The 25,380-nt window shown below is 44.6% G+C and overlaps 1 protein-coding gene across 3 annotated transcripts in view; it reads right to left on the bottom strand.

Moving 5' to 3' along the window:
* The window catches only part of LOC120954971 (potassium voltage-gated channel subfamily KQT member 1-like), a 141,280-nt gene that overhangs the window by 31,487 nt on the left and 84,413 nt on the right, over positions 1 to 25,380 (bottom strand). For 2 of the 3 annotated variants that reach the window (XM_049609580.1, XM_049609581.1), the window contains exon 1: positions 7,782 to 10,065. The exons of the other annotated variant lie outside the window; for it this stretch is intronic. In XM_049609580.1, the coding sequence (XP_049465537.1) occupies positions 7,782 to 8,962 (1,181 nt within the window). In that variant the 5' untranslated portion in view covers positions 8,963 to 10,065. Of the gene's footprint in view, positions 1 to 7,781; positions 10,066 to 25,380 lie in introns of those variants that run through there. 3 annotated transcript variants of the gene reach the window in all.

The following is a 25,380-nucleotide window of genomic DNA, read 5'->3' as shown; positions in this document are numbered from 1 at the left end:
AATCGGTCGAAGTCAACAGGAGCCTTGGTTTAATGTGCTTGTGATCAGGCATTTAATTTCTTTATGTGTTTTTGTCTTTCACTTTGTCCGTGCCTACATCGTATTGTGCCTTTGTTTCGAAGGCCAACCCCGGCATACTCCGGACGACTTGGGCTCCAACCGTTTCTGGACGACTCGGACGACTTGAACGACTCCGACTCCGAACGACTCTGGACGACTCCGGATGATTCCGAATTGATCGGAGTCGGATCGGAGTCGACTCCGGATTTTTGCCAACTCTACCCATCACTAGTGTGAACTGTCACAAATCGACGACCTCTCCCCCTCCGGTCATGGGGACTTCTGCTTTACGATCTGCACTCAGCTCGCCGGGGCTCCGGCGCGTTCGTTGCTTAATGGTGCTTTGTTACGAAATCTTAAAGTCAGCGCGTGGCTTCAATAAAGCACTGGTTTTAATGCATTAAATCGCTTCTCCACGTAACCAGCAACGATAAAGGTTTTTCATGAAGCAATCGGGCAATGGGAGGAAAACATATTTTATCTCTATTTTTTCACACTGATGTTGTTCCGATGCTCCTCTAATCCAACCCCTCCTGGTGAGGTTGGCACGGTGTGCCCAACTGCCAATGTGTTGGGCTTGCCACACGGAAGTGGAATATATAATGTGGCTGAAAATAGAATTTCAATCATATTTCACTCGCCTCATAAACACGTCCTGCGAAGCGTAACACCGACGCAGGGGCTCAGGCTGCTAAATGTCACTGCGCCGTTCGTTCACTCGCTCGCTTGCTTCAGAACGTCAGAAGCCCAGAGTCAGCTGATGTCTTGTGCGGCTCGTTCCCCGAAACTGCCCCCCGAAAAAAAAAAAAACAACGGCAAAAGACAAACGGGCACGCTGATAGCATGCTGATCTTCGCTTTAAAGATAAAGCTCCGGCTGGGGGTTTGCGCTCAACCGTTTCGCTGAGCTGAGGAACAATGGTTTTGCGGGACTTTTGTGCAGAGGAGTGTTATCCTTTCTTCTAAAGCGTGAAGGATCCAAAACACAGCGGGATGCCCCTTTCGCGCACTAAGGAACCAAATCTCAGGGAGCAGAGCTTGCAACAAAAAACAGGACCAGAAAACACAACATCCACTTAATAGGCAAGCGTAAAGAGTAAAGCTGAATACGTGGAAGTACGTCTTGCTGCTAACTCCAAGCGTTATCATAACCTCGCGCCATGTTCCACACACACACAACCCAAAACCCAACTGTGCGCGGCACGGCGCGGGTATGAACAGATACGGTACACAACCGTTCCATTCGCTTGGCGAACCGGTTTCGTCGTAAGCTTTGTGCAAGTGGCACAATGGACGAGGCTCTTGACGAGTCGCACTTGACAGACGGGGAGCAGCAACAGGCGCGCCTTCATCGCGGATCTTGGAGCTGACATTTGCTGTCGGCGAAACTTTCCTGGCACAAGGGTGATGTGGTCCCGAGGGAGAGAGAGAAAGAGAGAGATAGAAAAAGTCGAAAAAAGGACAACCCAAGGCCTTGGGTACAAAGCGTTCAAGCTGGGGGTAGGATTGTTTGAAGTGTTAATTGTCAGCAAAAATTACACTTAATGCTACCGAGAGTAGTGTTGTGGGGGGAAGGCTGCCGTGAGTTTTGTGTGTAGAACACACACACAATTGATCGTGTACAAAAGCAGCAAATTAATACTACAATTAAATTTTATTTGCCAGTCACTTTGAATTGTTTTTCACAACCCAGCAAAATGCTTCTATTAAATGCATGTTTTCACTTTTCTGTCTGTCTTTCTCTCCCTACGCACATCACACTGAACCATTCTCTGGTAATTGGCGGTGATGTTAATACGGGAAAAATAATTGATCGATTTTCTCTGCCAATCCAGCTCTCCTGGGGAGAAGGGAGGCCATTTCGTTGTGTCAGCAGGTAAAATGTGCCAATTGACATTTAATTGATAAAAACGACCCAATTGATTGAAGGTTTATTTTACCGCCCGAACATCCATCTCCATCCGCGGGAGGGGGTTCAGTGTTTTGCAAATGACGTTTTAATTTTGTGTTTTAATATTTTCATTGGCCGCTAGTAATCGGTTGGCCTTATTTTCCTTTTTTTGTGTCTTTTTTTTTTAAAGTATTCATTAACAAAGGGAACACAGTTAGGGGAGGCTCTTTTACAGGGTTTTTCAGGAGTTCTCATCGCTGTGGGTCACTGACAATTGACTTCTTCTCACGGTAAATGAACTTAATGTAATGGGAATCGGACTCTTTAGCATCCTTGTTGGACAAATCCAATAGGAATTTCTAAGGCACCTGTCTAAAAAGGGTGCTATAGAGTCCAATTTTCATCATATGAAGTTCACTTCCTATAAGATTGAGTCAGGGAAATGACCCACAACTATGAGAACCCCTGGAAAACCCTGCAAAAGAGGAAGCACGAGAGGAAGCTTTTGGGATGAGCTTTCTGATCCTTTCCGGAGTTCTAAAATCAAAATCCGGAGTAATATCAAAACAAAATGCAAAGATTCGTCTCTACTTAATGATTAATACTTCCAATTGCAGCTAAGCAAAGGCGCAAGTGCACTCCAAGCATTGCTGTTATCCCCGTCCACCTTGCTAGTATCCCTTACTCCCCTTTTCATACTTCCTTCGTTCTGCCATTGCGGCATTGCGGAACTACGTCGAACGCAACAAAAAATGGTTCCAAAAACAGACAAAAAAAATCCACCATGGATGCACATTAATTTTAGATTAATGTAATGGAACCGTGGCAAAAGCAGCAGCAGCATCAGTTCAGCGGAATTGAATCAACCGAGAGAGAGAGAGCAAGGGAAAGCGAGGGAACAACCGGTGAACTGAACCCTCTCGCGTAAGTTCCGATCCATCCAGCGGATGTGAACGGATAAGAAAACGTCAAGATGGATGGTTGTTTGGTGAGACGCGCGCGGGGATAAAGGAATTTGCAAACGAACTACGTAATGGTAACGCAGTTAGACCCGGTTAGGGAGGGGAAGGCTGTGTGGCTGTATGGAATGGATCGCATCCGGTTCGGATGAAAGCTTCTCCCATTTCACGTTGAATGACGTGCGCGCTTGTGAGCGATACAACAATGCGCCAGGAGAATGGTTCGGTTAGGCAAAAACAAGGCAAAAAAATGGACAAAATGTATAGAGTAAAGCAATTCAAAGTAATACAATTGTTTTGAGCTACTTATTTGCATTGTTGATTAGAGTTAAATGAATACTGTGGTAAAAAAACGGTTTATTTAAGATTTTAACTGCCCTCGTTCAATCCCATGGTGCCCGTACTATCACGTATACAAGCGTTTATCTGCTAAGCTTGTGTCAAATCGGCGGAGATGAAATCGAGCTCCTCAAGATCGCCCCAGCGTTGAAAAATTCCTCTTCCTTATTCAATTCAATTCCGCGCGTACGCCCGTGCCGCGGAGCTACTTTTCCGAACACACGGCAACAGCGGTGCCTACTGCGTTCAGCGTTCACCGTTCCGTACCTGTGCAAGATTACCTTGGAGAGATTGCGCTGCAAAGCAGGCGGAACGAACGGTGATTTGTTTAACTCGCAGCATCCATCGGTCTCGAATCAATCGGGCAGAAGACCGGTGTTTCGGTGATTGAAGCCGCCCCCCTCCACGCTTCTGAAGGATGTTGGAACCGTTGGGTGGAGTAAGATGAATGAAAATCGGGTACGGGTAGAGCACAGCGTAAAAGTTTTGCATACCGTGTAGCTCGTCCATAAAGGATTGGATGCTCGGGTTGGGATTAGGACGTTCCAGGAAGGGATCGAAACGCTATCGGCTACACTACTATCAAGGTTTCGCGCTATCTAATCTTGGGTGTTTTATTACCAACTGTGGGACTTCAGTTGCAAGGTTTTTCCTTGCTAGCTTAGTTCTAGAAGACGAATCCTTATTAAATTGTTACACTGCACACTATTCGACGAAGACTCTCTTGGATGAAAATCGATTTCGAATATCTGCTCAGAATCTATGCAAACAGCCTTTTCATCCTAACAGTAAGCAATAGTGTGCTATTCGAATCATTATAATTCTCAACAAGTCAAGTATGTACTACTGTGATTTGCGTGCTTGTGACATGTATTTAAATGACACACTTTTGCACTCCTTCCTACCCTCAAGACAGCAGACGAGACTTACTGTCTGCGTGCAAGACAACCTCTGCTGCATCTGTTCTGAGTTGTTGCACTGTTTTGAATGCAATTAAAAGTACATTTCCACTTACCGTGACACCGAGGAGGCACCCTACCAGAGAAACTTTTTGATGAGTGCTGGCAGCAGATAACACAAGCAACTGCCATTAATTAATGGTAGATACCATAGTACCAAGCTCGTTGACATCATGGCATACTGCCATGTTAACTGGAAAAATGATTCCCTGAGAGCTTTCACGCATGTAATAATACTCTAAACTTTCGGAAAACTCATACCGATTGTTTTGCAATCTCTGCCGAAGAGTTGAAATCGACAACCCCACTTACGGAAGGTTAGATTAGTGCTCAGGTTTCTCAGCTTCATCCGCCACTGCGGCTCACGAAGCTCATCTCGGTAAGTGCTTCCCACCGCAACCGACGCGTTGTTTACACTCACTCTTCGCGCGCGGTTTTCACAGGTACACAAATTATGTTGTTATGTGGTAAATTAATTAAACCACAGACCGGGTGAACATTATCTCCGCCCTCTCTCTCTCTCTCTCTCTGTTTTGCCACTCTACCAAAGGCACAGGCAAGCGATACAATTTAACGCACCTGGCTGAGCATTTGGCAGTTCAGGGCGTCGTCGTTCAACTTTGTAACGTCGGATTTTTGCGAGAATGTTCAGCGCTACTATGTTGTCAACTTTTGGTTCGTAAGCGAAAGTCTAGTTCTTTCCTGTGACAGGCAATAAATTATGCCTGCCATCGTTGTGCGGAGTTGCCGGAAAATAGGGGAACGAGTAATTTCGTTCACTTGAGAGAACTTGTTACACGAATGCAACCTGAAAAGGTAGTCATCGAAGCAATTTGAGCGTTGCAATGTCGCATGCTCATAAACAATAGCTTAAAAAACATTCCGCTTTTCTCAAAATTTGTTTTAATGTTTTGTTCAAGCGAGTTCTTCAATATCCAATTAGTAAAACAGTTTGCGTTATTAAAAGACTAAGGCGGCGCTCTAGCAGCAATCGAACACGACATCCGACACGAACAAACCCATATAATCATATGGAGGTGCACTGTCAGACACAAACAAACAAACAAGACAAACGTCGAGTCGAACATGTCAGTTGATTCTGTCTGTGATGTTCGATACCCACCTGTGCTGTGAGTACCTTGGCTGTCAAACGCTTCACAGCTACAGTAGATAGAATTCAATTCGGGACATTTTTAAGTTTGTTTACGTAGTTTGTCTCTTTTTCTTCTTAAAATTGCGTGCAAAATATTTAAAAAAGCTATCAATAATTATTGTTAAACTTTTCAATCAATTATAACATCAAATATAAAGGATTGAAACGTATTAAACTATTGTGTGTACATAATCCATGTGTATGCACTGTATATGTTTTGGCATGGACGTTTGTTTACATTTTTCAATATTAAATTTGAATGATTTCTATGTTATTATAGATGTGAATAACTAGTAAATTATGAGTTGAATCTTCCCCCTGTAGGTAGATATTCATTTAAACTATGAAAATGCTTCATTTTCGAGACGAAAAGAAAGGCGTATTGCAGTGCATCATGACAGGTCTATAAGACATCGAACAGCTGACAGAGCACCTATCGAACAGAGTCGTGTTTGTTTGTCTCGTTCGATTGGTCCCAGAGCGCCGCCTAAGGGTTTACCTTAGGACCATCAGCAATATCATGAATCTGAGGTTCCATTACTCAAGTTGAGTTCCAATGTAGGTTTGAATATAGTCATGGGAGTGACCTCAGATAGTTCTAACTCCTTACTTCCTAACAAAACGTCATACCCTTACTCCTTTTGGTAAAAAGTCGAGCTTAGTGGCAAGATCTCTGTTTTCATTAAAATCTCAGAATTAATAGCAAACGCTAAAGGCCGGGCTACATTGATCGTACTCGCAAGCGTAATTTTGATTTTCACTAGCGCATCTGGCGGCGGCTGGTGGAAGCTTTTTTGGTCATCGAGGGAATGGACCTGCCGGATCTCAAAATTTAGTAGTTTTTCCATCGTTTTCCATTGCAAAAATGGATGCAATGCGTGCAAGACATGTGTATCTACGTTTTACAAAACTTTTCTCCTCCGATTTAAGTAAAAAACATGGAAAATTAACGTATTTTCTGGAGCGGCTCCAAATTGTTTGGCAAAATGCTTCGGTCAGCCGCCGCCAGATGCGCTAGTGAAAATCAAAATTACGCGTGCGAGTACGATCAATGTAGCCCGGCCTTAAAGAAACATTCACTAGATCTCAGCAGACTCGCTACCTCGCCATTAATAGTATTGAGTTTTAGTAGTAGATCAAAATTTCAATTTCTGAGTCATGACGGTGACACGGACTTGAGAAGAAGTAAAAAGGCTTGAGAAAGGCCTACATTCATGTGACCACTTAGGACCTCCACTCGTTTTAATCGGCCACTGTTCAGAGCTAGTATCTGATATACAGCTGTAAAGGCCAAGGTACATTTTCCGTACTCGCTAGCGTAGTTTCGATTTTCACCAGCGCATCTGGCGGCGGCTGGTGAAAGCTTTTTTTGATCATCAAGGGAATGATCATGTCGGATCTCAAATTTTAGTAGTTTTTTAATCGTTTTTTTAATTCAAAATAGGCTGCACAACATATTTGCTTACCGTATACACAGCTATTCCAGTCCACTTTAAGTAAACAACATGAAAAAATAACATATTTTCTGAAACGACTCCTAATTGTTTGGCAAAATGCTTCTGTCAGCCGCCGCCAGATGCGCTAGTAAAAATCGAACACTACCGAGTACGGACAATGTCCCCTGGCCTTAATACAATAATAATAAAGGCCGGGCTACATTGATCGTACTCCGTAGTGTAATTTCGATTTTCACTAGCGCATCTGGCGGCGGCTGATCGAAGCATTTTGCCAAACAATTTATAGCCGCTTCAGAAAATATGTTATTTTTCCTCGTTTTTTACATTAACTGGACTGGAAAAGCTATGCAATTGATAGATAAATGTGTTGTGCAAATATTTCAGTCATTTTCGCATAAAGAAACAGTGAAAAAACAACTTAAATTTGAGAACCGGAACGATCGTTTCCTTGATGACCAAAAAAGGTTCCACCAGCCGCCGCCAGATGCGCTAGTGAAAATCGAAATTACACTAGCGAGTACGGACAGTGTCCCTCGGCCTTAAGATAATATCTAAACACGATTAACTCAGAGACCCATTCTAACTAAAACCTAATCTGTAACTACCGGTTGAGTGCTTCAGTGACTATCTTTTCTGGTTGCATTCGTGTAACAAGTTCTCTCAAGCGATCGAACTACTCGTACCACTGTATATACAATTACTATTAGAGCACTATTTTTTTAAATATCTTTGTTTGTGGTGAAACGTGTAATGCTATCTTCAATAATCAATACTCATCAAGATATCAACTCCATTCGAATAAGCTCTCCAACATCTCCAAAAACTCAGAATGTTTCTAATTTCGACTGGATCTTTCGTTTCGAATTCCAACAAAACAGCAGTAAACAATAATATGCTCCATAGTAACGTCAATAACATCCCCAACCATCGCCACTCCTCCCCACTCCCTTCGCACCATACTTACACTGAGAAGTGATATACAAAACACAGCCAACCGCCGGGATGCTCGAGAAAGACGTAGAACCGCTCCTGCACGGTTTTCCCGCGCCGATGGTGGAAAACGTATTTGGCCTTGAACGCTTGGTCGATCGGCAGCGCTATTGGGTAGTACGGGTTCGGCACGCCCAAATTCTTGCCCCCGCCCGCCGTCGCACTGCCACTCCCATCTCCTCCTCCTCCTCCACCTCCGCCTACTCCATGATGATGCAAGCCCATCGCCACACCCGGCAGCTCGTTCACATCGTCATCCATATCGACGTCGTCGTCATCATCATCGTCGTCGACCACTATGTTGCCCTGGCTGGCCCCCACCCCATCCAGCAGATCGTTCGACCGGGACCGCGATCGGCTCCGGTTTTTACGCCTCATCGGTGTCGGCACACGCTTGTGGTGCGGTTCGAACGCGCGCGCCGGCTTGCCCGGCCGAAACCGGCGCAGAAACTTGAGCGCCCGCGGCGACGAGGACGTACACGGCCCGCCCGGATGAAGCGGCGCCCGGTGCGGATCGCCCGCGTTCAGCTCGGTCGTTTCCATTGCCGACTCCACATCGTCGACCAGATCGTCCTCCGAGCCCTGCAGCGCCCGGTAGCTGATCATACCGCCGCCCCCACCGGGGCCGGGTGAAACGCTGCCCGTCGCGCACGGGCTCGGCGTTTGCGTTTGCGTCGATGCACCGCCACCGCCTCCCATCGTGATGCCGTTGCTGCCAGCGCTGGGACTGGCGGACAGTGCGGACCGGCTGCCGGTCAACAGGTTCGTCGTCTCCTTCACCGGTGACTTCAGCACGCTCAGCACGAGATCGTCACAGTGGGCCGGGCCGGCCTGCCGCAGCTGCTGGTCGTCCATCGCGAACGAGCCGAGCCCGCGGGCGATCATGATCGGGGGCAGTGCCACGGTCGCACCGCTGAACTGGTGGATATTACCGTACGAGTAGTGGCGCTTGCCGAGTTGCTGGTGCTGCTGGTGCTGCAGCTGTTGCAGCTGGTGCTGCTGGTGCTGCTGCTGCTGCTTCTGTTGCTGGTGTAGTTGGTGCGCTTTCGCTTCCTGCTGCTGCAGCCGTAGATTGCGTGACTGCCGGTAGAGATTCTCCTGCTCGCCTCTGTTCATTGTTATCGTGGTGGTTGCACTCAGCACGACCGACAACATTTGGCAGTACCGTCCTGCGGAGTCGCCGGATGCCGCGCGGATTGCTAGCCGCGACTCGTCGGCCCATCGATCGTGGCACACGGCCCCACCGACATGGCGGACAACGGGGTTCGCCCACAAACACGAATGCCACTACTACTTCTACTACTGCCGCACCGCTGCCGCACGGTTCGTCCGTTCGTCCCGAGTGTCTTGCGCACCTGCCGCACGAGTTCTTTTGCCACCACTTCAGCTTCCTGTTGCCCGACTACGGTTGCACTGGTCGGGTGCACTGTCACCATTATTCCGAACGCTGGCCTGGTGCAGGAATGGAAGGGATGCACACTATTTACAGAGCGCTCTTCATTGCACACCCTTGAACGCACACATACTTGCCGTGTCGTGGTGATGCCGTAGTGCCTAACGAACAAATAACGCCCTTCCCCTTTCGTTCGCTTTCTTCTTGGTGGGCGGAAGAGAAGATTTGTGCTTTTGCTAAATTAACCTTACCGAATTCACCCCCCACCACACACACACACTGGCACACAAGCACTTCGTTTCGATTTGCCGTTCCACCGCCCACTTTTTATCCACTTTCATGCATTGCGAGAGCAATTTTCGCATTCGATGACTTTCCGCCTTTGCCTTTGAGTGCTTGGGTTGCTACTTCTTGTGTTGCTTCGCTTCACTTTGTGGTTGGGCGAGAGCAAACCGAGACACACGCTTCTAATGATTCTCACTTTTCGCGTTCGCCATTGCCATCCAGAACCTACGGGATTTGGGGAAGGAATATGGGAGTGGGAAGATAATTAGAAAAAGTGTTAATCAACTTAAATTTTCCCGCCCGCCCACCATCACTTTTTGCTCGCTTTATTTTAGCCACAGACAGACACACAGCATTTGGGCCAGCCCGGAATGAGACACGCTGTACGAAAATCCGTTTTGCGCGTTGCGGGAGAAACGCGAATCACAAAAAAGCACTTTCGGGGGGAACTGGTAGAATCAAAACACTGTTCAGACGTGGTGCCACGATGGGATGGGATGGTAAAGAGTCGACGGTAATTAACGCTGGGAGTGTGCGGTGCCGAGTTGATTCACTCGTAATCGATTTTCATTTCGTGAACTTTATGCGATGCGTTTGCACGAGTGTGTTTAATTGTAAAGAGGGAAAATGACATCGTTCAGAATGGCGATGTAATTGAGTTTTCAAATGGAATACACAGTTTTTTTAATAAGACATTTGCTTTTTTAAAGAGCGATCAGCAAAGAAGGCAAAGGTACGGTCCAATTTGTAGTAATTTATGATCCTCGATATCAATGTTTCGCTAAAACGACACTAAAAGAGCCATCTGCAGGGAAACGCTGTTACTATACACTAATCTCGATGATACTAAGCTGAAACGTGTAAATTGTAATAAAAACGAACAACCAGACGATTGTGAAAAGAAAAAATTAATTTAATTAGATTTCACAAATAATTTTGACTAACAAAGACTGATAATTCCTGCACTGCTACGAGAGGCTCACAAAAAGAGTGGAATTGCATCACTGAAGCTCAGTATTCAACAGTGAGAAGATCTTGAGAAGGGGCGCCCAGCAACCAGTTGGAGAGCATTAGCAAGTAGAAAACTATTGTTTAAAGATGTACTTCTTCTTCTCCTTTTTCATCTTCTTCTACTTAGCGTAAAGTCATACGTGGACATGCCGGCCTTTAGAGGCTACCGGGACATGCAGCTGGATAATTAGTCCTTGCCACGGAAGGACGCTCCAATGCGGGCATATCATTATTTCACCTAAATACCATTAAAAGAGCCATCTGGAAGGAAAAGCTAAAATACTAAGCACTTATCTCGATGATACTAAGATGCAACATGTAGATTGTATTGTAAACAAAACATAAATAACAAGACAATTTTGAGAAGCAAAATATAATCCCATTCGATCTCATGAATGATTCTGACTTACACAGGCTGATAATTTCTGCATTACTACGAGAGACACACAAAAAACAGTGGAACTGCATCACTAAGCCTCAGAATTCGACCTTGAAGTTCGTGAGAAGTTCAAATCCTGACCACTAGAGGGCACCTTCTTGGGTTAGTGTTTGGGTAGCATTAGCAAGAAAAAAGGCAATTTTTAAAGATGTATTTCTTCTTCTTCTTCTTCTTCTTCTTCTTCTTCTTCTTCTTCTTCTTCTTCTTCTTCTTTTACTTGGCGTAAAGGCCTAAGTGGACATGCCGGCCTATACACAGGCTTTCGAGACGAAATTCATTGCCACGCAACCGAATAATCACTCCTTGCTACGTAAAAGGTGTACTAATATTACTAAATTGTTTAATACTCACAATGGCAAGATACAATCCATCTTACACTACTGTTTTCATTGCTAATATGCAATACAATTGAAATATTAAATTTTATAATTCATTTAACAAAATCCCTCCATTAGTAGTAATAATACTCCATTTCATAAGTACTATGCAACACAAAATGCAAAAGTTTGTTACCAAAACTCACGAGGGCACTTAATTTACACACCTTTCTCATGACCTTTCCTTGCCAAGTATTGTACCTTATTGTTTTTCCATCTTGATGATGATGATTTGCAAACATTTCATTCCCTTCTGTCGGTTGTTTGTTATTGTTTTGGTGGTGATGGAAATTTCTTCAAAAGATTGCGCTGAAAACTTTCTCCCAAGTCCAAAAAGGTCCCAACCGCCAGTAGTAGCCAGCAGTTTTGATTGATCGAGCACCCGAGAGAGAGAGCGAGAGTGAGCCGGTGTGTTTGCGTGCCAAAAAATTCCAAACCCTATTCCAGTTCTAGCTCGCGGCACCGGGGGCGATCGATGGTGCAAAATGGGGAAGGGATACAATTTCCCTAGCCGTTACATTTCACTCTCAATTAGGGATACTTTCTTGACCGAGCTGCCAGTGTGATTTATGCGCCCTCGGCAGTTGGAGATGATGGCCAGAAGATGTACTAAAGAGTGTGTGTGAGTTTGTGTGTAAGAAAGAGAGAGAGAGAGAGAACCACTCAACACCGATCAGACAATCAGCTGCTGCTGTTTCTAGTGGTGTTTCTAGCCCATCCATAATATATAACGAGCCGAGCGGGGTTTTTTTTTGTCACGCAGCACGTGGCGAAGCCGTGAAAAATCGAACGTAAACAGTTGATGGCCGTAAATCATGAAAAATTACCATTATCCGTGATCGCGTGCCAGTGGCTCTCTTTTTGGGGGTTGGCCAGGCTGGCTAGCTCTGGCTTGCTGCTCTCTCCTGTGGCTCGATGCTTTACGACCCACCCCGGTCGGTCCGTTCGGCGTAGCCGCTCAATGTCGAGGTTCTTTGGCCACTTTTACGTTTCCCTCGAGGCGTAAAGTGGCGATCAAATGTTTTTCTTTTTCACTTTTCTCCCGTCTTCGCCCTACTCATACCTCTCTACCCTTTAGGGAGAATTGTTCCACGAGAATGGTGGGGCAAAAAAACACAATACTGGAAGGAGAATTGCAACGATGTACTACAAGCCAGCGCACTGCTTGGTTCGTGTTTTCCATCTTAGCGGCGGTAGAAGGTGGAATGGATTTGTGACCTCGTCACACCGGTCGGCACAAAGAAAGCGGTGCAGCAACGCGCGCAAGGCGAAGGTTCACGTTGGCGCACCGTTTTCAATAGATAGCTTTCAGTGGAATGATTTATTCAAAGTGTAAGTTTAGCTTCCGGTGCTAAGTTCCCTGCAGTATCGATTACTTGTAACTTTCGTGTGTTTTTTTTTGTTGCCTTTGTTATTTAGTTTCTTTTTCCCCACCCAAACGCAGGTGGGCTGGTTAAAAGGGGTTTGGCCCTGGCTTAAATCGACACCACCCGGTTAACCCGATGGAGACCCGGGTGCGGGTATTTAGGATTCTTTTAAGAAGTCTTTCTTTTTTGTTGCTTTACGCTCTTTCTCACGGTTGTTTGAGTATCAGGCAACTTTCCAATAATTGATGAGCTTGGTGAAAGTTTTCTAGCGTCGTCCCCTGTATCGGGTCCGGTTTGGCCCACCCTCACCCGGTAGCAAATCCCTTCCAATGAAGCAATGAAGGGGAAAGGGAAAAGGTAAAGCTAGCTTTACGCGCGCACCACTGTAATATGCTTGGGTAAGAGTTTTTACGCTATTTTAATTGATTCGTGGAATTACACCAAGGCATCCAAGAATTGTGAAGTTTCTTTTTTTGTCTCCCCTGTTTTTGTGGCTCGAACAAATTATTTAGTTAAGCTGAAATTAATTCAACCTAATAATTTGCTCCTTGTAGGCAGGCGCGTGGGCAGCAAACCTAGGGCACTGGAAGATAAAGAGCCAAACGTGTCCCTCATTCCTCCTTCCGTAGTTCTTTCCTCTCGTTAAGTAGAACTTAAAATTCCAATCATTATTTCAACGGGAACCAATTATTGATCTTGCTGACCTCGTCACAATGATCTGTTTTTGTTACATTTTTACGACGCTTGTCAAACAAAAAGACGCCCTCCCGAATTGACGCTCAAATCTTATTATTTCCAATTAATGGCTGTCCAGCGTAATAATAAATCTTTAAAAAAATGTGATAAAAATTGGGTTCCGAGAAAATAAACTCTGTTTTTCCTGTCAAAAAAATGCAGACAAAAAATAGCCGTTAAGCTTATTAACCGTAGCACGCAGGCGCAAAAAGTGCAACAAAAACACAAAATAACGCAAGAAGCTTCCCGAAGCTTAACGGCACGTCAATTAGCTTCGTGATGGATTCTCTCGCATGAAGCTGCTCATTGTGTGTGTGCCACTAGAGGGGCTTTTTTGCGCTTCTCAGTGGAGGGTTTTTTTCTAGGCACACCAACCTTTACCGGTAATTATTTCGATACGATTCAAAAAACAAAAGCAACAACATCAAGCAGGACGAGGGGGGGGGACTTTCCGAGAGACGAATGGTTTTCTTTGTTTCGCCCCTACTCTCCCCATCATTTACCCAGGATTCAATTAACGAAGCAAACCGGTGCGGTGCACGTGAAAGGAGCGACTCGCGCTCTTTGTTGTTCTTGCCGTCCGAGTAGCCGATGGGAAATTAAAATTGAAAACACACCTGTGGTGGTGAGGTGGTTGTGTGCCTGGTTCGGGACCCGTTTCGGACGGCTGTTTGTGTTGTTACGGGGCTTTTGTTTCGCTTGTTGATGGCGGCTGTGTTGCCTGAAATCTTTGCCCCCCGTATGGCCTAGGGACTAGGGTGCAGCTTTGTGGCTGATACGCGCGAAAAGTGTGCCTTTCTTGTGCTGACGTTACGGTTCGCAGGGTAAAAGGTAAACAGCGGCCCCATTGGATGCAGCCCGTTTGATCGTACCGGTAAGCTGCTAAATCATTGATGTTTTTTCTTCATTATGAATGTTTAAGAGAGAGGGAACCCTGACAGGTGAATCAACAGGACGCGAAGCGTGGGTTAACGCGAGCAGGGGGTCGCGCAGATTAATGCGGGGGACGAAACAGATTTTACAAAATAATAACATTAATTCGCGAACCGGGGCTTTTCATTTTTTATAGTGGTTGTAGCTTGATGGCTTTTGATGGTTGAAGTAATGAAGTAATGACAACTCTCCACACTAAACTATACGTCAAACTATACATAATTTAATGTGTAGATTAGTGATGTGCTCTCTGGAGCGCCGACCCGACTCCGACTATGGTTAGTCCGATTCCGACTCGGGCAAAATGGAACCACTACATCCGCCGGAGTCGTCCGGAATCGTCCGGAGTTGTCCGGAGTCGTCCCGAGTCATTAAGATCCGGAGTCGTCCGGAGTCGATCGGAGTTTATAGGAGTCAGAGTCATTCGGTGTCGTCCAGAGTCGATCGGAGTCGAGCCGTGTGGTTTAATGTGCTTGTCATCAGGCATTTCATTTCGTTGTCTTCCGTTTTTTGTCTTTCACGTTGAGCGTGCACTTCGTTTACAGGACTTTGGTCCTTTGGTTTTCGAAGGCGGACTCCGAACGACTCCGAATAATGCAGGGTGGACCTACCTTCCGGAGTCGAATTTATCGGAGTCGGACCGGAATCGACTCAGGATTTTTACCAACTTTACCCACTACTAGTGTAGACGGAAGTCTGCCGGTCTCATCCCGTCAAACATTGCGAGGGTTGCGAAAGATTTCATGTGCTCGAAATCTTATGGTATTTTAAAAAATCGTTGATTTTTATTCAAGGATTATTTTTTGTGCGGTAGTATTTGGCGAAAAGATCACTATTTAAATTTTTGTGGATTTTTGAAAACTAAAATGTCAAAATTCAGGTGTTTAGTATGCTACAAATCGCACTGTTATACCTGCTCTCGGGGTGCTATAATTATAACTGCTAAAACTAGGTGTGAAAAAACTACCAAGGCTCGTAAGCTCTTTGATGCGAGGGCTCTGGGGCGGTGAACTTATATGGCGTGCGAGCACTCGCGCGCCCTCGCAAATCGCTGTAAATTGCATGGCATGGATGGTTCAGTCGTCAACTCGTACGACTTAACAAACATGCCCGTCATGGGTTCAAGCCCCAAATAGACCGTGCCGCCATACGTAGGACTGACTATCCTGCTATAGGGGGGGGGGGGGGGGGGGGGTAATCCAAAAGTCATTAAAAGCCAACTCCATAAGTGGTACAGAGGCAGGCCTTGACCGACAACGGTTGTTGAGCCAAAGAGAAGAAGATTGTAGATGGAAAGGTAAAAAAATGTGTATTTAATTTTTTTTCCCTAATTCACAACAACATCATCCTTTTGCATCCTTTTTTCCGAAAGCAAAAATGAACCACAAAATGCTTATTCTTCGATCCAATGTTTGCATTGTACACAACTGTCAAACTCCAATATGAACGCAACTGACAGTAAGGTATGGAAAACATCACCCAATTGATGAATGGATCTCGCAGAAGTAGAGTAGAATCCCAAGGTGGATTAAAAAATATCAGGTGGTGGATAAGGGCCTCTGGGGGGTCGCCATAGTTGAGGGACTTTACGCCATTTTAAAACCGTTAACTAATGGTTTCCGCACACAAAACATAGCAAATAGAAAAGATTTCTTTGTGACTACGTGCATTTTTCTGTGTTTATTGATTTTATTGAAAAAATGAGATATATTAACAAAATATTTGATGATTTGTTTAGGCTTGAAGTGTAAAATCATGTGAGTAAGAGTTCTAATCTCATGTAAATTATCCATGCGGCTCGTAAATAATGTGGAATAAATGTTAAAATTGAAAAACTTAATGATTTCTTAGTTTTTATCCTCAAAAATGACGAAAACACAATGAATTTTAGAATAAATTCACGGAATAACACGAAATAACACATTTAAATCTATGATTTTAATGTCAAATACGAACTCACAAAGCCTAAAACATACTTTAAAGTACATTCAATAAAAAATAAAACGTTATAGATAAATTATATTATCAAATTAAATAAATGTAAACAAAGTTTGAATCCTGGGGACCTTACGCCAAGTGACGAATTGTCAAAATGCTCTAGATTCCACCACCTGATATTTTTAATCCACCTTGGTAGAATCCAATAACATGGAATGCAACTGTCGCTGGTTTGGAAAATGCATAAATATTGATGTATGTTTCCACTAACAGAGCCTGTAGAGCTTTCTAACCCAAAAGTTTCAGTTCTCCATTTTATCACCTAGAACCACCCAATTATTATACTTTTACATTGTGTGTATCTCTAAAACAAACTGGGCATTATTTTCGCACGAAATCTAATCTGATGCACTCGTCAAAATATTATTCCGCCAACGCACGACACAAAAGGGCAAACAACGAACACTAAAAGAGCGACACGCGTGGCAGCAGTCCACCATTCTCCGGTACATCGAAAATCAATCAAAATCTGTGCCGATCGGCCGTACCTGTCTATCAATAAAGTCAACAAAACAATATATGAAAACCTTCCCCTCCCCCCTCTCAATTGTTTAGTCAATGTGTGCGGAAGTTAATTACTCGCTACACGCTTGCATATAGATGCACTTGCACCGAGAGCGGCACAATGCACTACCGTTACGTGACGCCACTTGTATCTCTTCTGCCGGCGTCCATTGCCCCCCTTCCATGCTTCCATCGTGCCACTATCACTTGATCACAATCACTTTGGATAATTTTACCGCTGCCGCATGCGAAAGTGGATGAAAAATTTACTTCATAAATCAATTTAGGCACACCATATCACGATCAATGAGTGCGTGTGTGTGTGCATTTCATGCTGGGGCACGATTATCCTTGCACCGACGGTATAGGAAGCGATGGAAAGCAGTCAACTATCACACCGATGCAATGAGCGGATGTTATTTTAAGCTCGTGACGGGCATATTGATTTTTCTAGTATCTTTGCCACTGAAATTGAGCTGCGTGACTACGTTGAGTGAATGGAAAAGCTGTCCCACCGAAACGGTAGCCTGTATCTCCAGTACGTAATGAAGTCTATATAATCTGCTTCATCGAAATGAACCTGCGCCACTCTATCCCTCCTAACAAAGGACAAAAGAACAGACAGCGAGGAATAGACCACTGGCGAAACGGCGAATAAATTGTGCCTAATAAATTATAAAACGTAGATAATGCTTATAAATTTCAATCTCTTAAGCAAAGCATTCCCCTGTAGCCCTTCCCTCTCACACACCACACTGCCAATTGTCTTGAGTTTATCTTTTTTTTGTAAACCATGAACTCATGGCTGGAAAAAGTGGAGCAAAAAAACCTTTGGCCCTTTCAAAATTTGTCATTATTTGTCATTTGGTAAGGAGTCCGGGATTTGAAGCTCAAGCTGCTTCACCCAGGGCGGGGCAACCCCTTTAAGAGCGCTACCTTCCCGCAGCGTACATACAACTGCGATACCGAATGGGGGAAAGGACATCACACCACAAAGACGGGGGGGGGGACAGGAACGACGCAGCACACTAATTTATTATTCAATTTGCTTTCATTATTCATAATCTCGTTGCCGCTCCCTTAAAAGCTTTCGTGATCCTCGGGCACGATTTAAAATCCGACCCACCAGCGCGGGGACGGATTATTGCCGAACGCACTGGCGGGAAATGGTGACATTCGCAAAACCGTCGCCGTCGCTCGTTGGTGCTTTGGGCTGGAGCGATACAGCAGTGAAACGGTGCCTGGGGAATGTCTTTCACTGGGAGGAGAGGGGCACAGTACATTGAAAGTTATGAAGCTTTCTTCGGAAACCGTAATCAGCCCTTAATTTTCTCCATTTAGTGTACACGGACGAGCGGCGGTGAGCTTGAGCGCAGCCAGGGCGCTGCTTCTGACTGGATTCTTAAATATCGTCGTACAACATCAATAAATCAAGCACATAATCTTGTAGCCGAATGCCGAACACTCGACGCACTTGAGGGCATCTCCTTACACATATACACACTACAAACATGCTGCTCATTAAATCATGCCGGTTGGTTTGATGTGTGTCCGCTGTGCCTTCCATGCGTGCGGCCTTAATTATTTTCCATGTCAAAACGACAGCAGCATCGCTCACTAATGACAGCCAGGAGCACACGTCTCACTGACTGACAATTCGGTTGCTCTCGGTATTTCAAGTTTTCTGACCTCACATGCCCCTCTCCCTCTCTCTCTCTCTCGCTGTGCTCTCTTTGTGTCTCAGACGCATAACAATGGGTAGTAGTGCTGTCGTTGTGCGCTTTTCCCACGGATGGGTGACGAGCGAAAGATATGGCTGACGGACACACTTCGCAGCTTATTAGTGGAAGCGTTTGACAGATGAACGGTTGAAACACAACCCCACCTTCCCAACGAACGGCAGGACACACACATGTCCTCTTCCTCTTGCGGGCATAACGCTCGTGTACACAACGACCACAACGCACAAGGCAAAAAAAACATGATGGAAAGGCAAAGCCAAATGGTCATGATGTTGTTGGATGGGCTTTCTTTTCGTAGGTTGTATATTGTTTTTAACTCTCTTTTTCTCTCTATCTCCCTCTCTCTCTCTCTCCCTCTTGCTCTCTCTTTCCCGCACTCGACAGATTGTGCGTTCCACGTTGCCGCCTCGAGTGATGGCGGTCGTAACACGCACACGGCACTGTTATTGCTTCTCCTGCCCCCACAGCTCCACAGCGGCTAACCGACCGTGAACAATTCTTCCACCCGGGGTTGTTCCACCCTGGGCAGCGATGTGCTTCTGACATTCTATTCTCCCTGCCGAAGGAGGGTGGGTATCACAGAAGCGCATTCGTCTATTCTTTCTTGAAGTTGCTGTGTTTTTGCTCCAAGCGGGCTGAAATAATAGCCCGGGCGAAGGATAAGAGAGAAGCCCCCTTTTTTGTTGGGTTTTGTCTACCGACCAAGTCCACCCCGATGCCGGCAAAGTTTCGCACGCAACGCATTTGCGTGTCGGATGCTCGCTGTTTGATTGAACCCTTCACTGACATTGACTGGGAGGTGTCTTGATGGATGCCCGGCACAGTTGGCGCATGCTGGCGCACACGGCAATCGCACAAATCGCTGAAACGGGTTTGGGAAAGTTTTCTCCACCACGACAGCGATAACTGTTGTACTGTTAGCACTGGTGGTACAAATTAGAAAAGCGAGAATCTATTGTCCGTGTCACATCCAACTTTTACGCGCTGGGATGGTGAAGCTGAATGTTAGAAATGAGTTCTATTTTTAGAAACGACAGCGCATGAATGTTATCTGTTACGAAAATCTTTCTTAATTGCTTCGAGCTCTTTTGAAGGGAAGGAATGATCGTTTTTCTCTAAGAACGCATTTTAAAGATAAATTTTCAATCAACACTGTTATCAATATCGTCAATTAAATATCATCGCTTTAGAGAAAGTTAAACCTTCCTCTAGTGTCCCCTTATTTTTCATATCCTATTCTTTTGCTTTACTTTTCTGCTATATATTATACTTCTTCTTATACTTCTTACATTTATTTTTTGTTTGTGTGATAAATTATCACTAAAAAAAGCTGGTTGTGATATACGGATTACCGAAAACCGAAGAGAATGGATAACGTTGTGTCCTTTGCGCCAATCAATTTGCTACTGTTTATTCACTTGTCATTTCATTACATAGTTCATTTACTTTTCATCCTAAGAGTTCATTCTCCAATTCCCATCCGTAACTGATCTAGTTCAATTGAAATATTTCACCATTTGAAACAATTCACGAAAACATGCAATTTCAATTAATCAAATTTTCTAAACTAACTATAATGCAATTTAATTCAATTTCCAACAGTTTGTTTACTATTTATTTTAATTTTCTTAACAATTTTATTAATTTTTATTCCTCTTTATTATTGTCGTTGTTTTATTTCTCAGTTTTTCTTTATGTTTTTTTTTTCTTTGATTCTTTCTCTTCTTTTTTATATTTTTAAAATTTCCTTTTCTTCCTCTTCTTCTTCTTCTTCTTCTTCTTCTTCTTCTTCTTCGTCTTATTCTTCTTCTTCTTCTTCTTCTTATTCTTCTTCTTCTTCTTCTTTTTTTTTCTTCTAATTTTTCTTTTGAACGCTGTTTTCTTTTTTCAATCCAGTTGATCTATTTGCTGATATCCTCGGTTTTCAATAGTGTATCGTTCATAGTTTATCTTTTTTCCATAGTTTCTCGTTGCTTGTATCATTTGAATTATGCATCGTTATCCATGCGGCCAATCATTTGATTGAAAGCTTTACATTGCGATAAGCTAATGCAAGACTAAAGCTTCACTAAAATACAACAATTCTCTTGTCGACTCATTTGATAGCCTGCTGAAAATGTAAAACCCAAACAAATGTGCCGTACTTTACGGCCATAAATACATAATATATTGCTGCAGTCGTGGTTTATCGGATCTAAGCCTGTACCACGCTCCTCCTCAGTGTGTAATTTGCACCAAAATTTATTCAGCACCTTCACAAATTCCTCCTGCTGCACTGAACGGGCTGCAATGCATTATCGCGCCTGGCCGAAATCAAGATTTCCTCGCAGCACCAAAACCAAAAGTAGCCTTGTTTCGTGCCCTTTTCCAAGAAAAACGAACGAAAGCTCTTCCTTCGTTGCGGGTAACTATTAGTCCACATGTTTCTTTTATTTTCTTTTTTTCGGTTTGCATTCTCGTAACCTTTCCCATGGAACGCAAAAGCGTCATTATTTTATTCTGTTCCTGTTCCTCCTCGTCAGTGGTCCGTTACAGTGGAATGTTGCTCGGTACACAAACCTTGTAAAGAAGTGCGGCCGGTTACACACACACACACCTACGGTAAGCGATCGGGTGCCGATTTTCGGCAGTTGGTCGACCTTCGTTACGCCCGGTTATGCTAATAAATCTCCAAGTCAAGGTTTTTGTTTCCATCCTTGCTCGAACCTAGACAATCCCTTAGTTTTTTGTTTTGTTTACTCTCTGCTCTAACCTTACCACTAATGCTTTTGTCCGATGTGCCTTGTTTCCTGCAAGAGCGGCCTATCTATTTTTTCATCCGGTGTTCTTTTTTAAGGCTTTTTTTCGCTCTCTCGATCCGTCCTTTCCGTAAGAACGGGGTGTCGTTTCTTTGTCCGTTGCCGACGGCATAAGGACTAACTACGTATGTTAGCCGTGCCTGTTCAGCTTAACCCGCAAAGGGGGAAATGGACAGTTCCTTTTTTTTACGTTACATTGCTTCCCCAAATTCTTTCTTTCTCCCATTACACGCACCGCTGTTTCGTTATCGTCTGCAAGCATGTAATACGGTTTCGTAAGAGTATAATTAGCACCATCACCGTGGCTCGGTTGGTCCGTTAGGGGGTGTTTTTTTTTCGGTGGCTTGCTGTCTTCTTGTTTCCCTATTTTCGGTGCTGCGCCCTGTTCCGCTGCTCAGTGGCCTCACATAATTGACTTTTATTGCCACCCGCAAGGAGGGCGCAATGATACCGATACAGTGTCTACCGGGCCCGGCCCGTGTAGTAGAAAACTGTGCACGGGCTGGCTATTTAATAAGATAGTGTAAGTAAAGTAGGGCAGCTTGTGCGATTGTTACCGCAGCACTGGCAATAGAATACTGCACTTTTCCGCAAGGAGCGAGGGCGAGGCGCGTTCGGTAGTGATCGCCAGGATGCTAATGCGACGGCACTGTATGGTAATTATCCACCTGTTTCCCCGTGTATGTGACATTGGCCGCAGGAATAAAGGTAAATGTGAAAATAAATTACAATTATTGCTGCAATCAGCAGCAAATCGTTTGTTCTTTTGGGCTTCTTCATTTGCATAGCAGTGTAATGCAATATTTCAGCAAGCTTTATTGCACGAAACAGTAATAAAATTAACGTCATCAAGGAATCGATCGAAATTTTAACCACCTTTACATTGCTTTTCGGGTTTTTTTTCTGTCCAACTCAACCCCTCAAATCAACTGTTATGCCATCTTCTAAAATAGCGTCCAAAAATAAAGCCATCCCAACCGATCTCGACCCAATTTCTCCAAGATCGGCAAACGCCCGATCGGCGTCCTGCTCCACGCGAGACACTTGCGGAGACATCAAATTTAAAAGCTCCTATCACTTTCTTTCCCTTCCCTTTTTGCTTTGGCAAGGCACTGCTCGCTCTTCCGTTTGTTTTTTCAATTACCAAATCACTTCTTCCAAGTCCCACTGCAATCCCTAAGCGGCGCGCCGGCCCGATCCGCACGACAATGTACATCCCGCTGAGGTCGAATGTCAATCACGGCCAACCACCAACACCGCTCACCGACGGATTGGGGTCTAAGAAATTTAATTAAAAATATCGATTATTTCGGATCCGGGAAGATGTCGTGCGCTCTTGGGGGGTTTTCGGTGAGGGGATTTACATACAGCTGTGGAGTACACCAGGTCGGCCCCGGAGGCGACCTTAACCGGCTCGGAAATTGGCTGACATTTGCTCCCTTTTTTGGTTGGTTGGTCGGCGATGTCGGGCGAAGCTTTTGGGGCGTTCGGGTTTGAGTGGAGCGTTTTCATGTTTCCTGATAAATCCTTAAGAACAGTGTACGTAATGCAGGCGGATTGTAAGCTTCTTGGGCAGGGCATGGCATTATTCTGCTTGACAGACACGTTCAAAAGATATTGAAATTGAAATCAGTTTAATTAAACAGTACAGAATGTCTGCACAATCACATTTATGTACAGATTCATCTATAAAACTATTTCAATACTCAAGTCTCTTCTCGTTTCCTCTATTTGTTTTCTTATATCACCTTTCAAAGCTCCAAACGCGTACGCCACCGTAGCAAACCGTACAACGTGCTGGCTGCTTCCGAGCGCCACTTACCTTTCGACCCCGGTGGTTACCTACCACAACCTATCGCAAAATAATTTCATAAATTCAATTAAAAACTTGTTTACTGGGTTTAAATCACTTTTTCTTACGGGGATGTTGTCTATCGTCCCTGTCACTTGCAAAGGAGCGAGCTCCTCTACCACCACCACCATGCTCAGCATCTTACCATTTTAAGCTGGGTAAACGGTGAACCGAGATAGGATAATGAAACAGTTTGCTACTTCAACAGCAAGGTGGTAGTTAACACTGCAAAACGGTTTGACACAACACACTGTCTTGCCCTTCCCCACGGAGCATGGGAGGCATTCTTCCGATCGACAACAACTAAACTACTCGAATTGCGTCCATCGTGTGTCGCCCAACTGTGCAGCTAGTAGTGCAAAAGTGTAATCAATTTCATCGCCCCAAAAATGCTCTTACCGCGAGAAAAAAGAATACAAACTCCAAATCCCAAACATGCTTCCACACCCGAACCGAACACAGGCCAGGAGGGGACAATCAGCAAATTGCGCTTCCGCTTAATTGCTGTAATTTATCGATATTCGCTTCCTCTTCGCCTCACGTGACCCAACCATCGCTCCTCCGATGGCGTTAATTAATTCTATTACCTTTGTACACCATCACCCTTTAGCGCCCGGTTAAGCGTTTGCTTCGCAAATAAAAGTGTTCGAGGCGCGAAAAAGCGCCCTCGGCACTACGCTGGTAGTGGTGGTGGTGATGGTGGCGAAGAGTTATTTATTTGCCGTCATTTGTCACTCAGAGATCACTTGAGAGCGTTCTTCGGACGAGGTTTCATTTTAGAAAACAATCCCCAAAAAACAACTTCAATACAGCGCGCCCCAAACACCTTAATGGGGCTAAATGGCGAGCTGGAAAGCGACGGCCCACTTAGATTAGAACTTTGCACCATTCCTATCGGACACACCACGCTTCCGTTTCGAGGTTTTGTTTTTCCCCTATTTGGCCCGTCAAAACAACCCCAACCATGGTTCACAGTGACCGTTGGCAGTATAACTCCACCCGGCCAAAGGGCCTCCTGTGTCCTACAACCCAAACCGGATCGAAAACGGTAGCGTGCTGTAGGTAAATTTAGGGGTTTGACCTTCAGAAAAATTTTGCCAATTTAGCTCCGCTGTCACGAAAGCTCCCTGGCGATGAAGCTAATTTGCCAAGACGGTGTGCCCCGGTAGCAAACTGTCTACCTGTCTCGACCCTGTGCCCAAGCCGATGGCGAATGGGTGGAATTGGAGCTATTATACGAACCGTTTGTTGGATGTGTCACGGGATCATTGTGTTGTTTTTCGGTGCGACGGGAACCTGGCGCTGATGTTAATTCAATTGCAACCAGGTGGTTGGAGGGAGAGGAAATGAAGGGTGTGAAAACATGGCAAGTATTATATTTTTGGAGGAGCCTGGCAACAACTGGGCTGGTCGCTCCACACACAAGTGCTGCATGCTGAAATGCGATAACCCCCGCGAAACCCCCCACGGCAAATTAGCTTCGAAATAATTCTAATCGTGTTATGTTTAATTTCACTCCAGCACGCTATCATCATTACACTCGATTGTTGATAAATTTGGAAGCCAGGTTTTGCCTTTGCGGTGAAACAAGCGAACCAAATTTCGACGCGAATTTAATCTTATTAATTTTGAAATTTTAGTCCCTCGCAAAGCCTCGCTTCGTGTTCGTGAAGTTCTACGAAAGGCGAAAACAAACTTCTCTTTGAAAATTGTGAATCATTGTTTCGAGCAGTTGAATAAAATTTTCTTGGAGTATTAAACAAAAACCTTTTTAAATGCATTCCAGAAATTGATTACAATCATGCAAATCGTCACAGCATATTGAAACCAATATCTTACCCTTTTACCACTTCTATCGCTCGGCGGGAAATAAATTTCCATAGAAAACGGTGAACGCAACGTTCACTAAAAGCAAAACGCCTTCGGCGACAGTCACCTTCAGGGGAAACTTGAAGGGGAGTAGCGATGATGGTGCAATGATTATACCGTGGATTGTCCCACCGCTTCCGGCCACCGTAGGCCTGGCAGCAGTTGCTATAAATAGCTTGCCATTTTAAATTAAACTTCAAGTAGTGTTCAAGCTTTTCTGCACAAAATACAGCCGCATGGCTGAGGGGAAGAAAGAATAAAACCTTGGCT

The sequence above is a fragment of the Anopheles coluzzii genome, chromosome 3, assembly GCF_943734685.1.
Source record: "Anopheles coluzzii chromosome 3, AcolN3, whole genome shotgun sequence".
Taxonomy (NCBI): Eukaryota; Metazoa; Arthropoda; class Insecta; order Diptera; family Culicidae; genus Anopheles; species Anopheles coluzzii.
Note: the sequence above shows the minus strand (reverse complement) of the source record. Positions and strands in the feature narration are given on the sequence as shown.